The 17,089-nt window shown below is 48.9% G+C and overlaps 1 protein-coding gene across 1 annotated transcript; it reads left to right on the forward strand.

The window, feature by feature from the left end:
* The first annotated feature begins 814 nt into the window (after positions 1–814).
* LOC112120755 (tumor necrosis factor ligand superfamily member 10-like) lies at positions 815–16,862 on the forward strand. Its single transcript, XM_024219904.3, has 5 exons — positions 815–1,190; positions 9,732–9,878; positions 11,131–11,167; positions 13,818–13,925; positions 14,302–16,862. Exons 1-5 carry the CDS (start codon positions 960–962, stop codon positions 14,742–14,744), a joined length of 966 nt encoding a protein of 321 aa, XP_024075672.1. The 5' UTR covers positions 815–959; the 3' UTR covers positions 14,745–16,862.
* Positions 16,863–17,089: the final 227 nt, after the last annotated feature.

Raw genomic sequence — 17,089 nt, forward strand, 5'->3', positions numbered from 1 at the left:
CACCAGGAATCCTAAAGCACTTTAGAAATCTAAGGCCTGATGTTGTAGTCCCTATCCAAATAAAACATGCACATCTTTCTGTAGGAATTCTGTTTACATCAATACTGCAGATTGGGCCCCAAAACAAATTAAGGGCTCAATGCTGCAGATACCTCCCCAGTAATTTTTATTCCCAAAAGTAGATCCATTAGAACTACTTAATTTGAGGAAATCAGAGAGACCAGGTGGGGGAGGTAACATCTTTTATTGGAACAATTTCTGTTGGTGGAAGGGACAGGCTTTTGAGCTTCACAGAGCTCTTTCTCAGGCTGAGTAAATTGCTCATTCCCTCCTCTGCAAGTCAGGATGGAGATAATTTCGTCTACTACTGAAATGCAGCCACCTCTGGGGTGCAACACACAGCAGCTGTTTAACTTTTCACTTAAAGACAACCATTTGGGATGGGAAGGAATAAGGACAGAAGAGTCCCACATCCCAATGAAACAGAGAGGAATCTGGGGAGGGGAACACTGCAGCTAAGAAGCCATCCTCTTAGAGAAATTTGCATTCCTGAAGATCACAGGTTGTAAAGTCCTTGGTTTTATGTCTCACAGGAACAATAGGATTTTAAACAATGACTGGCAGGCAGAGAGTGGAGGCTGTCTCCACGTGTTGTGTCTCGGCGATGCCTTTGTTTATAGGGTGAACTGAACTTTACACTCGATTAGCATCAGGATATGGCAGGGAATCAAATACCGCCTGGAAAGAGACTGGAGCTGTTTAGCTCTGCCTGTCCCTCCCAGCCACCCACCCACACACACACAGAAGTCTTCTCTCGAGGCAAGAACTTTTCTCTAAACTTGCTTCCTTGTGTGGGTGTGTGAGGAAGGGAAGGTGGGAGGAGGATCCGAGAGACCCAGAAGGGGCTTAGAGGGGAAGTAAAACCAGGGCTCTCGCTTCTGGGATATTTATATAATGCAATGGACAGCCAGCAGCAGAATAACCAGCAGTATTTCCGATCGGATAGCAGCGACTCCTCAGCATGCATGATGGGGTCCGGAGCAGGGCACAAGGACGAGCCAGGCTCCGGGAAGAGGAGAAAGAAGCATTGTAGCCCGGTATGGATCGCCATGGCTGTGATGTCCATCCTGGCTCTGCAGATCGCCTCTACCACGGGGCTCTTCGTGTATTTCACCATGTCGATTTCCAAGGTGAGGCCAGGTCAGAAGTAGTAGCACCGAAACTCACTCGCTCTGGTTTGCAAAGGGGGGAGGCGAGATCTTTGTGCATTTCAGCTTTTAAACCCACTTTCGGGGAGATTCAGATGTACTAGCAACAAGAGCTGTGAACTGCAAACTCTTTCGGGTGCAACATTTGGTTTCTTTTCAGGGTGATTTTAAATTCAAAAATACGGTTTTGCTTAAGAAAGCTACTGGCACAGTCAAGGAGGGTTTTATTTCCAGAGGTCTCCTTTTGCTATGCATTCAAAGCAGTTGTGAAAATCATGTGAACTAGCCTCCAACCCCTTGCTACACATCCCCTTTCCCGTTGGACTGAATCATTGAGCTTCTATAGGAAGCTTTGAAAATGTGACTAATCGCTTCCTTGATCAATGCAAAAATATCGTTTCAGGTGAGCGATGCAGCTCCTCTTAAAGGCGTAGATGTAATTCTGAAAGCAACACAGGTCCCTGAAAGAATAGGGCAGCCTTGATTTGCATGTTCTCCCTCTCTGGCCAAAGTTCTGCACACTTTTAGCAGCGGGATCTTGTAGTCAAAGCTCCTGGTTTTGTTTGTGCATGTGGCAACACTTTTCCCCAGTGGCTGGGCGGGCTCCCTAATTATCCCAGCCGTGATTTGAGCGATGCCAATAAAGCGATTACAGCTTTACAAGAAACTGAAAGCGTCTCCACCTTCCTTAGAGGAAAACGCAAGGTGCCTTAATAACGATCAAACCCGAAACTATTGTTCTCTCTCGCATAAGTCCCTGCAGCGCAGGTCTCTGCCTGGCTCTGAGCTGCAATGTACCAGTTCAAACCCACTTTAGATGGGTACTAAACATAGAGCGAGGTGCCACCTTTGCTACTTTGCCTTGTGGCACCCCCCACTCCAACCCCCGATGGAACCAGGACATTTTGTACAAGCAGGCACAACATATTTTTCCCTTTTAAATATGAGATTTATTTTTTTGCATCAATTACTGTCTTGCCAAATTGAGGAATAGGCAAATCCCACCGAATGAAGGGGTTTTGTGTGTGTCTGGATCAACACAGACCTGGAGGAATCTACCTATTTTGTAGAATGCAGAGCTTTGCTGATAACAATGACTGAGGAATGACCCAGTCTTATTCCCCTGGATAGAGGGGGAGAGGGAGAGAAATTACCTCCTATTAAACAACAGTATAAGGCTAATTCAGGAAAAGATGGGGAATGGAGATCTTCATTGTGTGTTTGGTGCTTAGATGCTACGGTGATGAAGACCCCAGGAAAGACTAGATAGAGAGCAGAGTTTTACCAGGAAGAAAATGAACTTTTATGGCTAAGTGACCAAAGATAAGGAGCAATTCAGTCTCATGCTTCTGGGTGCCAGGCTCCAGCTTATCCCAGCAGGAGACAGGGAAGAATTTCCCCCTTCCCACAAACATCATTGCACAATTGCCTATATATGGTGGTGTTGGGTGAGGAGGGGGTTTGTCTTCTTCAGTGCATCGGGTACTGGCCACTGTTGGAGTCAGTACCCTGTGATCTGGTATGTCAAGACAGGGGCTGCTTGACTAGGGGCCTAATCCAAAGCCCATTAAAGTCAATGGAAAGATTCCTGTTGACTCAGTTGGGCTTTAGATCAGACCCTCTGTGGAGCAGGGGTCTGATCTGCAATGTCAGGAGTCAGGCTACTGCACTATATGAGCCAGTGATCTGATCTGGCAATGGGAACTCGGTGAGACCTTAAGAACCAGACCCTGAACTGCCTGCAGGCCCAGGACTTTCATTGACTTCACTGGGAGTTAAGGGCATAAACAAGGCAGCATCAAGCAGTAAATCTGTCTCAGTGCAGGCAACAGTTTAAAAACATGTAACATAATAAATAAGCCACGTCAAAAAACTGCTTTTCTCTAATTCAGCTTCCCATCAGATGCTAGACTGTAGGGAGCCGTCTGCATGATTTAAAATGTTGAGCTGCTGCTGCTGTTCACAACCCATAAAAAAGCTGCTAGTAGCAGAAGAGCTGTAGAATCCATTGTACTTGTTCCCGCCACGTGTCTAAACCCATTTGACAGTAACCATTAACAGGTGTTGGAAAATCAGTTTGGAGTAGTGACTAATCATTTATGCTGGTTGGGTACAATTTTCAAAAGCATCCAAGTGACTAAAGATTCTAAATCCCATTTTCAAAAGTGATTTAGGACCAGATTGACAAATGTAAGTGCTTAAGCAGGGTAGGTGCCTAACTCCCATTGGTTACACTGCTTAAGCATTTTTGTGTCTTCCACTAGGCACCTAAATACCTGAACTCTGGGCACTCAGGAGCCTAAGTCTCACTGAAAGTCAATGGGGCCTTCAGCTCCACTGGAAATTGTACCAATTACCTTATGTAAAACATTACCCTCAAATCTGGCATTTACACTTTGGGCTGCGCAAACATTGAGCCCAAGTCTCCTCTCCCACCAGGAGTGTCAGTCCTATTACACAGTTTTATTTGAGTAGCATCCAGTACACCCAATCAAAAGCTGAATCCACAGTGCTAGGAGCTGCTCCGAGGAGTTTACAATCCAAGACCCGGATCCTGCAAGCCGTCCAATACAGGCATACCCCTCTGCCCATGCTGAGCACTGTCTACTTCATGCTGGCCCAGAAACCATCTGTGTAGAACAGCTTACAGCCTCAGGGGCACAGAATCCAAGTTACATAGAAAGGGTGAGGAGACAGGGACACAAACAAATATGTATAATGTTATAGGGAGATATACAATAGCACGTGTGGATCATTATCATATACAGAGAAAATCAGTGCTAGCTATCTCTATCTTTCTCTCTAGTTATCATTAGCTGGCAGATTTATTCTAGGCATTGGAAGGCAATGGAGTTCAACAGAGCTTCATTTGAGCTGGGGCTTGACAAAGCTGAGTCCCAGCACCTCTAAGCTTGCCAGTTCATAGCCCCAACATCTCTGGGCCTGGCAGTTCACGGCCCCGACACCTCTGGACTTGCTACATCAGTTTTGAAAGTAAATGGCTGGAGCCCCGGTACCCCTTTCATTACAAACTAAGCGCTGGAGTTCAGTGATGTAAAAGCAGCATTAGTGAGATCAGAATCCATCCATCTTAAACCAGGGTTGGGTTGGGGTATTTTTGAAAGAAGTGTGGTAATGATCAGTGAGTATGTTGGCAGCGAGGGGGAGAATAATTATTTATTATTATTACAGGGCCCCATTGTGCTAGGTGCTGTATACAAACACAGCACCCAAAGAATGTCCCTGCCCCAAAGAGTTTATAATCTAAGATGAGAGACAAGGGGGGGATACAAAAACAGACAGTTGGGGGCTGCCCAAGGAAAGAATGAGACAATTCTGGCCAGTATGGCCTGTGGCAGCTGCACAGAGCGGTTTTGGAATGGCGTGGGAAGCGTTTTGAACTTGCTTTGTTTCATTTTCCCAGAAGCTGGTGTCCTTTCCCTGCCCCGGGATACGTGAAGTTTTCATTTCCTAGGGTTGTATGAAATGTACTAGACAGGTAGTGGGACACATGCCATGGGATAAAGATGTGTTTACCGAAAAGTGCTGAGTCTATTCAACATTCTTCAGTAGGTTTTGGAGAATTACTCAATATTTTAGCAATGTACAAGAGCTGGATAATTACATCCTAAGTTACTGCTTATTCATGAGTCCTTAGGATGCATCTACACTACGGGGACTTGACCCACAGAGCTATAGCCCCACAGTATAGATGCAGCCTACACCAATAGAAGTTTTTCTTGCAGCGTAGGAACACCACCTCCCCAAATGAAGTTACCAGTGTTGATGGAAACATTCTTCTTTTGTCACAGCTGCATCTAGCCTGGGGGTCATGGCGGCATAACTAAATTGGTCAGGGGTGTGCCTATATTAACTTTTCACTGTACGCCAGATCTTAGTCTGAGCCAGCTACAAGAGTCTCTCTGATCTGGAGGAGATGTCACTGCAGTCCCCTGCCCCTGTGAGTTCACAGTGAGAAGAGAGACCCGGCGGCTAGTTAAAGGGCACAGAAACAGCTAAACGAAACCCTCCCGCTTCCTACAGGATTAGAATGAGACAAAGGATTCAGCCTGGGGGAAAGCCAGCAGGGACTGGGCACTGAACTGCTGCCTAGGTGGGTAACTATCCCTACAGGGATGCCCGAAGGACCATGCTGGGTACAATATTTTAATTCTCCAGCTGTTTGGTTTCCCATGTGTAATGAATTGGGGGGCAGGGCAGGCCCCAGCCCAGTTTCAAAACCACCCCTTCACCAGGCCCCCTGGTTGGCAGTCTGAGCAGGGAGGCCAAGGACCAATTGTTCCCGTGACCCAGCTCCCCTCTCGCCAGTAGTGGGGGATCCCTGCAGGTCAGGGTTGAGGCAGACTGGCAGTGAAAGGGACATTTGGCCTGCTGGGTGGCCACACATGCCCTGCAGCTAGAGGACTCCATTCTCCAGGGCTGTGAGCCAAGCACCTCTCCCCAGCATGATTGTTTGTCTGGGCTGGTGAGTCATGCTGAGCGGGGAGACAATAACATGACACCGCAGATCTAACCAGCTGGAGGGGAGGCTAGGCCTGGGTGTTTATTACAGACTGAGTCAATTTCACAATGCCTGACCTAATTCTCTGGTGGAAATAAGGCAATGGGAGAGCTGCCCATTCAGTGCAATGAGCCAGGATGTACAGGCATTTCAGCCTCAGCACAGCTGTAGGCTCCGTACAGTGCTGCATTCCAGCTTTTCTCCTTTATTTCCTTAGCAAGACACACTAAATCTGTGCCCGCCCCAAACAGGGGCAGCCCTCTCTGCAGCGCTGGGGGCATCTGTTCCCCAAGGACACAGTGCTGCAGGGGCTGAGATTCTGCACCAGGGAGAACATCCATTGCACACTTTGGCTAACAAACAGGTGCAGGGTCGGATGCTGCTGAGGCTTAGAATTAGGCTATGGGGCCTTTTGCCTCTAGCTCACTGGTTCAAATTCAGCCCAGCTGGGGAGTAACCACAAACGTTGACCCTCTGAGGCCCATGAGAAATAACTCGGGGCCTCAGGCTAGGTCCTGCATCAGAAGTGGCACTAATTGGAAGCCTCAGCAGCAAGCAAGGACTGAACAGACCTTAGAGACTTCCAGGAGGGACGATGGGACTCAGGCATGCAAAGCAGGGCCTGGCTGCTACATCAAACTCTAGAATCTCAGCATGTAGCACGGGCCTCTCCGCTTGCTAACTAAAGCTGTCTTTCCCACAACGCTGCTTGCTTGCTGTGTCCCCTATTGCCAATGGAATATGGGCTGCATTCACTGTGGGGACCTTCACCTGCAGGGTGATCAGTCTCAGCACTAATTCCATGGACACTCTAAGCACAAGCACCTCACTGCAACAATGGAGCGAGGTCTCATTTGTCACAGCCATCGTCCATGTCAGCAAATAGCCACCCCACCACCATGCCTGGTCTCAAGAGGGCATAGCTAGCAGCAGTGTTCAGCTGGAAATGGTTCAGTTCATCTCCTGTGGGTTGATGCAGATATTTACAAGGGGCGGATTAAGGCAGGGGCTGGGGTTTGTGAGGAGAGTGGGCCCAGAAGGAGCACCCAGCTCCTACTACACTGGGCTTGGGCTGCCAGGCAGGAGGATCAGAGACTCTGGAGTAGGAGAAAGAGCCCTGTGCAGATGAAAAAGAGAGCTCAAAGAGCCAGCTCCTGCCAGGTGCTGAGCACGCTTGACTCCCAGTGACATCAATGGATGTTGAGGGTGCTCAGTGCCTAGCAGGTTCAGGCCATAAGTGATGGGAAGTTTAGCCCCAGGAGTTTCTCCAGCAAGGAGCCGAGTCCCAGCTTGTCTCCTGAGCATAAAAGCATTTGCCCTTGTTCCTACTGAGCACGGAAATAAAATGATTCCAAGACAGTCGGAAATGTTTTGGGAGAACAGTTAATTCCAGGGGCTGATCAGGCCTGTTCACCAGGGATCCCTCCAGGGCAGAGATGAGCCAGGAGGGCAGGGCAGCCTGCAGGAACCTCGCCTTGTCATTGCTTGGCCTCTACTTGTTCTGTGGATGGAAGGCTCTGGTCTCCAGGGCTGTTAAACCAGCATCTTTCACCACAGTTAGATTCACACAGCCACAGTAATGTGGCCTGCAGGCGGCTTTGCCTAGCAGCATTGCGTGACTGTTCATACACACATTTATAACAGAGGAACATGGTTACAAACCCAGGATGAGGCATCACGGGCTTCAGGCTGGGTTTTGCTGATGGACAAGCAGGCGTCCTAGGTTTGATCACTGGGACTTGGGTTGCAATCTGAGCAAGAGACCTGACTGAAACCCCCTGAAGAAGAGCTCCATGTAAGCTCGAAAGCTCGTCCCTCTCACCAACAGAAGTTGGTCCAATGAAAGATATGACTGCACCCACCTTGTCTCTTTGACATCCTGGGACCGACACGGCTACAACATGGCATGAAACTGCCTCCGACAATCTCAGCTCTTCCATTAGCTTAACAGAAACCCCCCCTCTTTCTTCCCTTCCCCCCCCCCCCATGCATCTAAGCCAGCAGCCCTAGGGGGTCAAAAATCCTGAATCAAATCCCCCCACAATCACAAGAGGGGATAAAAATCAGATTTAAAAAATAATAGCTATGGGGATCTTTGCCTCTGGAGCCTTTGAGTCATGTTTTCAATGTTTTCCCTGCAACGAGGAGAGCTAGAAACTTAGCAGGTCTTCCCCATTGCCTTCCAATGAAAGCTCAGATTCTTACTGTCACATACAGCCCTAGTAGAGCTGCCCCAGCTGGACACATACCAGCTTGCTGTGTTTGGGTCCCACCACGCTAGACCCACGTCCCTTCCCTTGGGCAGTCCTCCAGCACTCTCTCTCCTGGGCCTCTTTGGCACATTTCCTAGGCACAGGCTCTAGGTTACAGAAATGGAACCATGCAACCCATCTGCTGTAGGCCCTCCGGACCAACACTGACACCACCACGCCGACACCCAGGGGTGTAAGCACACTCTCTCCCTGAGACCACCTTTATGGGACCCTGGCTTTACAGCTACCTCTTCAGGGGCACACAGCAGTGAAAGCAGACAGACAGGTTTTGAAAGGGTTTCTAAACACAATCACTCTTTACTTTAACTAGCACAAGAAATACACAGATCCAGGCAAAATAAGAAACACCCATGCACGTTTCCCTGCCGCCGTTTCCTCACCATGCTTGAGCATTTTCTGGGCTCAGGGCAGAGCTCTCTGGAATGTCCAGGATCCTTCTGCAGCTCACGGCTTCTCTGGATCGTGGAGTCTCTCTCTCCTCCATGTCAGTTTCTCTTGACTTTGGGTGGTCCTGCAGTGAGTTAAACAGATCCCCCTGCTATAAAAGCATGTTCTTTCTCCTGCCTCAGCTTCTTGGGTGCTTCTGTGTCGCCTGAGTTTAGAAGTCCTACTACCAACACCTGGTTCTGCTGCTGGGGAAATTCCACTACGCCAAACCCCAGCCCACTGCAGAGAAGTTGGAGAAAATTGGCTTCCCCCAGATGCCTCATTGTTCTGTCTGGGCTATGTCTATTTACTAGTTGGTAGCTTTGAATGACTGTCTCTTTCAAAGACAAGGTGGAGGAGGTAATATGATTTATCGGACCAACTTCTGTTGGTGAGAGAGACAAGCTTTTGAGCTTGCGCAGAGCTGAAGAAGACCTGAAGATTTCTGTGTAAACACAAAAGCTTGTCTCTCTCACCAACAGAAGTTGGTCCAATAAAAGACGTTACCTCACTCACCTTGTGTCTCTAACATCCAGGGACCAACACGGCTACAACATCATCTTTCAAAGACAGACTTGTAGGCACCACTCCCCTCCCCTTAGCACAAGGAGCATGAGGCAGCGCACAAAAGACAACAGTCATAAGGATAGAGACAATTCATAAAATCAAGCTAGAATGTATAAATTGTACACGGATTCCCCAGATTGTCAGATTCATGTTTTCACATGATTCCAGGAGCTGGAGGTTCAATGAAGACATCAAATATCACAAGACTAACAATAAAATTGCATGAGATAGCAACACTGCTCAGCTATTGATCGCTAATGCGCCAAGCAGTGCAGGAGTCTATTCCAGGAACTGTACTTCAATAGCACTCATCATGCGTAGATCTCCCAGTGCTTTGCTGAAGCTAGCAAGGGGACCTGAGGCCCAGACAGGGGAAGTGACTTGTCTGAGGTTGCACAGCAAGTCAGTGGCAGAGCTCGGGGATTGAATCCAGGTCTCCTGGCTCGTCCACTGGCTGGTTAATACCCGGGCATCACATTCACATCACAAGATCTCAGCCCCTCTGGCACTGTGATCAGAGAAGCACAGGCTTATTCTCAGTTCCTGCATCCAAGCCCAGCACAGGGCTTACTCTGGACGAGTATCAAAAAGAAGAGCAACAGTCCATATTTACATAGGCCTGGATCACATCAGCTGAGGCCTCCCTCTGCACCCTACAGCTCAGCCACGCATGCAATCCTTTGTACACTCAAGAGGCTGCTTTGTTTAATCGATTCAACTCATCTTATTTTCCAGTTAAAAGCCCAGACACAGGGGAGCTCAGAGGAGCTGAAGTGTTTGCAGCTGATCAACAGATTGCAGGAAGTCTCAGACTTGGAGGAACTGATTGGCAACCAGTCCTGCCTCAAGCTGGCCAGCAGCATCAAATCCTACGTGACCATGGTGAGTCCATGACAAACCACACACTGGGTGGGGGGAGGGAAGGGAAATGGGAGGTAGGCACTTGCCAAGGAAGACCCTAGAACACCACAAAGGGTGACATTCCAGCAGAAGGTCTTGGGCCAGTCCCTGTAGGTGACTAATTCCAATCAGTTCCCAGGTCAGGAGGGACTCAGAGTTGGTACCATCTGGTGGATGTTGGTGGCCCATGTGAAATGAGTTGGTGTGTCTCCATCTAGGATCTCATGGACGACATCACAGAAGCCACTCTATCAATGGGAATGCCTTTGTTGGCCCTCTCGGTAGAGAGGCCAGGGAATTAGTTCAACTCCCTCTTTCACTCCCACCCTTGCCTGCCCTGACAGGGTTACCTGCTACTGCCAATGGGTGTCAGCGAAGAGTGTGGCCGAACCAGAACTGAATGTGGTTAAAGGGGATGGGCACAGATAGAAACCTTGCTCTGAACAGGGCTGTGATGTGGTTTCTGAGGCCTGGTCTACACTACGACTTTAATTCGGATTTAGCTGCGTTAATCCGAATTAATCCTTAACCCGTCCACACAACGGAGCCAGTTACTTCGAATTAAAGGGTGCTTAAAATCGATTTCTGTACTCCACCCCGACGAGCGGAGTAGCACCAAAATCGATTTTGTAAATTCGAATTAGGGGTAGTATGGCCGCACACCACCGAATTAATGTGGTTAAAATTAATGGAGTAGTGTGGCCGCACACCACAGAATTAATGTGGTTAAAAACCGAATTAATGTGCTTAGTGTGGCCGCGCACAATCGAATTTATACAATCTGTTTCCCAAATTCGAATTATCTAAATTCGAATTAATCTCGTAGTGTAGACGTACCCTGAGATGGTGCTGGACATGGTCTGTCCTTGTCTGCACTTGCCATCAAACCAATGCCAATTCCAGTGCCAGCAATGAGTCAATTTCCTAGTGCAGATGCTGCCAATGTGCCTCAGTTTCCCCATCTGTAATACCCACCTCAAGGGGAGGGGGATTTTTAGGCTCCACTTATCAATTTTTGAGTTCCCCAGGTGGACAGTGGTAGAGTAAAGCAGAGGGGTGGCAGCAGGGTGTGCCTGGTGCTTTACACTGCCAGGAGGGGCGTATTGTCCGATTGAGCTTGTTGACATGACTAGAAGCAATGACAGATGTTGGGGACCCTGGAAGAGGCAACAGGACACAAGGGAGTTGGGGAAAGTCTCCTGTTTACTCACTGACCTCTCCTCTTGCCTTCCAGGTGACAGAGAACATTATCCACAGTAGCGCACTGAAGGGTGAGTTTCTGGCCCTGGCAGGAGGGAGCAGGGCAAGTGCCCTTCTGTACAGTGGATAGAAATGGCTACATCTACTTTTAAATGTGTGAAGATCTCACCCATCTGGCCAGCTTGGGTCCCTGTTAAGTTTGATGGAAAGGGCTCGATTTTCCAAAGCAGCCTGTGACAGAGCAGACAGCCTTTTACACGTCCACCTTCCTGTGCGTGTAATGCTCGGATTTATGCACAGCCAGAGGATAGTGAAACTAGACTGGTTGGGGGGTTGGTCAGTTTCACTTCCTGGTGGGGGTGCACTGGCACACAGCTGTGCTTGCTCACCCCAAAGCAAACCAGCAGCAGCATCTCCACTGCTCTCACTGGAGTCACAGCAGGATGAAAGCAGTGTTAGGGAGAGGAGAATTGGGGCTGTTGTGTTAAGTCACTAGAACCAGATGGGATTCACCCAAGAGTTCTGAAGGAACTCAAATATGAAATTGCAGAGCTACTAACTGTGGTATGTAACCTATCACTTAAATCAGTCTCTGGTGACTGGAGGATAGCTAATGTGACGCCAATTATTAAAAAAGGCACCAGAGGCAATCCTGGCAATTACAGGTCGGTAAGCCTAACTTCAGAACCAGGCAAATTGGTTGAAACTATAGTAAAGAATAGAATTATCAGACACATAGATGAACACAATTTGTTGAAGAAGAGTCAACACGGCTTTTGTAAAGGGAAATCATGCCTCACCAATCTATTACAATTCTTTGAGGGGGTCAGGTCAACAAACATGTGGACAAGGGTGATCCAGTGCGCATGGTATACTTGGACTTTTAGAAAGCATTTGAAAGTCCCTCACCAAAGGCTGTTAAGGAAAGTAAGCAGTCATGGGATAAGAGGGAAGGTTCTCTCATGGATCAGTAACCAGTTAAAAGACAGGAAACAAAGGGTAGGAATAATTGGTCAGTTTTCAGAATGGAGAGAAGTAAATAGTGGTGTCCCCCATTGGTCTGTATTGGGACCAGTGCTGTTCAACATATTCACACGTGATCTGGAAAAAGGGGTAAACAGTGAGGTGGCAAAATTTGCAGCTGATGCAAAATTACTCAAGATAATTATGTACAAAGCAGACTATGAAGAATTACCAAGAGATCTCACAAAACTGGGTGAATGGGCAACAAAATGGCAGATGAAATTCAGTGTTGATAAATGCAAAGTAATGCACATGGGAAACATAATTCCAATTATATATACAAAATAATGGGATCTAAATAGGATCTAAACTAGCTATTACCACTCAAGACGAGATTTTGGAGTCATTGCAGATCGTTCTCTGAAAACATCCACGCAATGTGCAGCAGCAGTCAAAAAAACTAACAGAATGCTAGGAACCATTAGGAAAGGGATCGATAAGACAGAAAATTTCATAATGCATAATATAAATCCATGGTACACCCACACCTTGAATACTGCATACAGTTCTGATTGCCCCATCTCAAAAAGGATATATTAGAATTATAAAAGGTACAGAGAAGGGCAACAAAAATGATTAGGGGTATGAAACAGCTTCCATATGAGGAGAGATTAAAAAGATTGGGACTTTTCAGATTGGAAAAGAGATGACTAAGGGGGGATATGATAGAGGTCTATGAAATCATGACTGGTGTGGAGAAAATGAATAAGGAAATGTTATTTACTTCTTCGCATAACACAAGAACCGGGGGTCACCCAATGAAATTAATAGGCAGTGGATTTAAAAACAAACAAAAGGAAGAAATACTTCACACAACGCACAGTGTGGAACTCATTCCCAGGGGATGTTGTGAAGGCCAAAACTATACATATAAAATGATGGGGTCTAAATTAGCTGTTACCACTCAAGAAAGAGATCTTGGAGTCATTGTGGGTAGTTCTCTGAAAACATCAGCCCAATGTGCAGGGGCAGTCAAAAAAGCTAACAAAAAAAATAAAAAAAAAGAATTGGATAAGTTCATGGAGGATATGTCCATCAGTGACTATTAGCCAAGATGACCAGGTATGCGATCCTATGCTCTGAGTGTTCCTAGCTTCTGATTGCCAGAAGCTGGGAATGGGTGGCAGGGGATGCATCACTTGATGATTGGCTGTTCTGTTCATTCCCTCTGATGCACCTGGCATTGGCCACACTTTGAAGATAGGATACTGGGCTAGATGGACCATTGGTCTGATCCAATATGGCCATTCTTACATTCTTATAGAAAAAATGGGGTGGGCTTGTCAAAGGTGCTAACAGAGTTTGGTGTTCAAATGCCAGGAAATTGCAATGGAGGGTGGGTGGCCAACTCCCTGAGGCTCCATTCCAAACACCAGCCTTCATTCTTGGGTTTAAATGGCCCCGACAGCCTGCCCCCTAACACACACACACACACACACACACACACACACACAGCTGCATTCCTTTCTCTCCTTTAGGGCTAAGGGATCTGTGGCAAGAGGAACATGGAATCCTGAACTCAGGGCTCACAAGTGCCTTTCACTTCCTTGTAAGTGCCGACTAGTAAGAGCAAGTCTCACCATGCTGGCTTCACAGCACTGAGGTGCTGCCATGGGGCATATGTATGTCAGAGAGAGAGAGACACACACACACACTTTACAGCCTCTGCAGATCCTTGTTCCTTTCATTTCACCACAGAAGCCAGGAGGAGCTATTTCAACAGCTCCAGTGGGCAGCTGGCTACAAGAGCACCTGGCAAGCCCTCTGCCCACCTCACCCTCCGGCAGCAGAGCCCTTCCCAGGACGGTGAGTCTGGGTTCCCGATAGGATACCAGCGGTGCCCAGAGCCATGGGAGCTTGGAGGCAGGGGGGAGGGCAGAGGAATGGGGAAGCCTTAGCCTGGTATTAGAAGACAGGCTTGTGGATTTTGGCAGTGAGGGAAGGGGTGTAGAAAAATTTTGTTGGCAACTCCACGTCAGCTGTGGAGCTTCAGGTTTTGGGCAGTTCTCTCCCCCCACCCCGCCACCCTGATCTAGGCTGGGATCCTGGCTTTGTTTCTGTCTCAGGCCAATCTCTGTTTATTATCTATGCCTGAAGCCCATCAGCTAGGTTGATGCCCAAGCGTAGGATGCTATTTGCTCCCGTCAGCCCCGCAGTGACCTCTGCCTGCGTTCTCCCCTAGGAAGCTCAGCACACTTTGGGGAGCTCTCCCAGTCCTGCCGACACCCCATCACCAGGTGGGAGGACAAGACCATGCACTCACATCTCCAGAACATTACCTACCAGGATGGCAAGCTGCGGGTGAGCCAGGCGGGCAAGTACTACATCTACTCGCAGATCTACTTCCGCTACCCCAGCGAGGGCGTCGCAGCCCGCGTCTCGGGGCACCAGCTGGTACAGTGCATCAACCGCGAGACCTCCTATGGGCAGCCCATCCTGCTGCTCAAGGGCGTCGGCACCAAGTGCTGGGCACCCGAGGCAGACTATGGCCTGCACGCCCTCTACCAGGGTGGCCTCTTCGAGCTCAAGGCCGGTGATGAGCTTTTCGTCTCCGTCTCGTCCCTGGCCATCGATTACGACGATACAGCGGCCAGTTACTTCGGGGCCTTCCGGCTTGAACTGTGAGGGGGTGGGGTCTGTGTTTAAATCCTCCTCCCATTGGACGATCCCATTGCAGACTTTGTTGATGTCGCTGCCCGTCATGGGCCAGCTATGACAAACCTGGTCAAGGCTTTGATCCGGTCATTGTTTCTGCCTTGCAAATCCACCTGTCCCAGCAGGTTATGGATGCTGTGACGGCTGCCAGGCCCATGGATGGTGGCCAGGACAACTGCTCTCCTTGACTTATGGGGCGATGCCCTGATTCCGTTCCCATTGGGTTTTGCCTTTGGAGGGCTGCCCCCCATAGCTGCAGAACAGTCGTGGTCCCCTGTGGGGTGGAAGAGCCAGGGGGGCACCTCCAATGCACCCCCCACCCCATCATGGAGTCAGAGCCATAGGAGGAGGCAGCAAACTGTGTGGAGGTCTCCAGTGAGAGCAGAACAGAGCTCCTCACCCCGTCCTCAGGGTGTTGGTGCCTTCCCCAGGGGTAGGCGCAGGGAGACGCCCTTACATGCTGTGAAACTCACCCTTCAGATCCCTGAGGGGGTAAAGCCCGGGGGGAGCAATAAGAGGGTCCGTTTCTCTCCCCCAGCACACCCACCCCACACGTGGAAAGGACTCAGCTGTCAGCACACTGCATACAGCCTCCTACCTGGGGGAAGGAGCCAGGCCAGGGAACATGGGTCTGCTCTGTTAGGACGGAGCAGATTGTATCTGATCCAGCCAGCACCAGCTTTGGAGCAGGCGTCACAAAACACACGACGACGATGCCTTGAGATAATGTGACACATGCACAGCCACGTCATAGCGGTGTGAGGGGAATGTGACATGGTGCAGCGTGATGGCATCAAATCTGCACATGAGGCTGTGCCACACCATGTCGCCACCTTGGTGTCCCCGTAACCAGGATGTGACAGTCCAGTGTGGGTCTGAATCCAGGTCCTTCTCCCACTAGGTCACCTGGGTCCGGAGCATCTGCCTCTGTGCAGTACAGCAAGCTGCATTTTGTCTCAACACACAGCCAGAGGGAGGAAAGCAGAGACCAGGGAGTGAGATGACAGCAGAGTGTGCTCACTGTAGGCGGGGAATGTAGGTCAGTGGATTGGGTTCGCCCTTCTTTGCTCTTCCTGCCCTGCTGCACAGGTAGGTCTGAGACAGCCTGCAGGTATCTAGAGCTGGGTCTGAGCCACGCACAGACACGTTCTGCTTTCACCGAAGGTGGGATTTTAATCCGATACAACTCTGCAGGTGCACACCGCTAAATCTGTGTAAGAGGGTCTTAACTCATGTTAGCTGAAGACAGTTTGTAATCTACTTAAGTGAAACTGGTTTGAGACCTTCTGAAATGGACTTGAGTGTCTATGGTGGGGGGGGGGGGGTGGCACTGATGGAACTAAATTAGCTTCTAAATCAGCTTAGTTAAATGAGTGCATGAGCCGTATAGACAAACCCAAAGCAACCCTGAGAGCGCCAGCAGCTCCACAGGACCCTCTCCCACCCATCCACTTCAGCACACACCTCCCCTCTTCAGTGACGCACGGTTTACACCACGCCTGTCAGAAAGGACTTGATGCTACCAGGATTCTGCGTTAACATCCCCTCCTTGGTATTTGCTGCTCTGGTGACCCAGCTTGGAGCTGGTATGACTGGCTGCTAATGGACAGGAAAGAAGAAATGCTGGTTTTAGATGCCATTCGAGGTGGGGTTAGTTTTTAAAGGGAAAGAAAAAGTTGTTAGGGCCAAGCTGTAGGTTTAGTGGAAGGAGACGGAGCAGTTACAGAGCCTGTGCTATGCGGTTACAGAGCCTGTGCTGAACAGATTTCAACGAATGTTTCTCCCTGGAAACACTTAACAGTTGGCTTTCCCTGGCTGAAAGTGACTCCGTGAAAACAGCATCTTCTGACTTGCAGATCTGCCTGCCATTTGGATCAGTCAGAGCTTCAGAAACAAAATATGCTTTATTCCTATCAGCCCTGCTGAGACAGCGCATCTGAGAGCGTGCAAGCTGGATTCCATCCTGGCTCATGCATCACTAAGACCAGTATTGTTAACTAAGGCCTTGTCTGCACTGGGATTTCAGCCAGCAGTAGAGCTGCAATTATGCAAAACCTCTGGTGTAGACACAATTTACACCAGTGTGGTTTATCCTGGGGTTTGTTGGCCCAGTACAAACTGCTTTGGCTGCACATCATGCCTTACACTAGGGGTCTGCACTGGTACAGGTGCTCTGGTGGCTAAAATCCCACCATAGCCAAGGCCTAGGTCTCAATTACATAGCCCACTTCTGCCCCCAATTACACCTTGAAGGCCGTGGGGTTGCACAGGTGTAGCTGAATGCAGATTTTGAATCTCTAGCACTGAACCAAGGT

Source organism: Terrapene carolina, unplaced genomic scaffold (genome assembly GCF_002925995.2).
Source record: "Terrapene carolina triunguis isolate 2854851 unplaced genomic scaffold, T_m_triunguis-2.0 Scaffold137, whole genome shotgun sequence".
Classification (NCBI taxonomy): domain Eukaryota; kingdom Metazoa; phylum Chordata; order Testudines; family Emydidae; genus Terrapene; species Terrapene triunguis.

Bases quoted from the DNA above. Each gene is read 5' to 3' on its own strand.
- LOC112120755 (XM_024219904.3), top strand. From the start codon at position 960: ATGGACAGCCAGCAGCAGAATAACCAGCAGTATTTCCGATCGGATAGC. The intron at 1,191-9,731 runs GTGAGGCCAGGT...CTTATTTTCCAG, and splicing joins TCACCATGTCGATTTCCAAG to TTAAAAGCCCAGACACAGGG. The intron at 9,879-11,130 runs GTGAGTCCATGA...CTTGCCTTCCAG, and splicing joins TCAAATCCTACGTGACCATG to GTGACAGAGAACATTATCCA.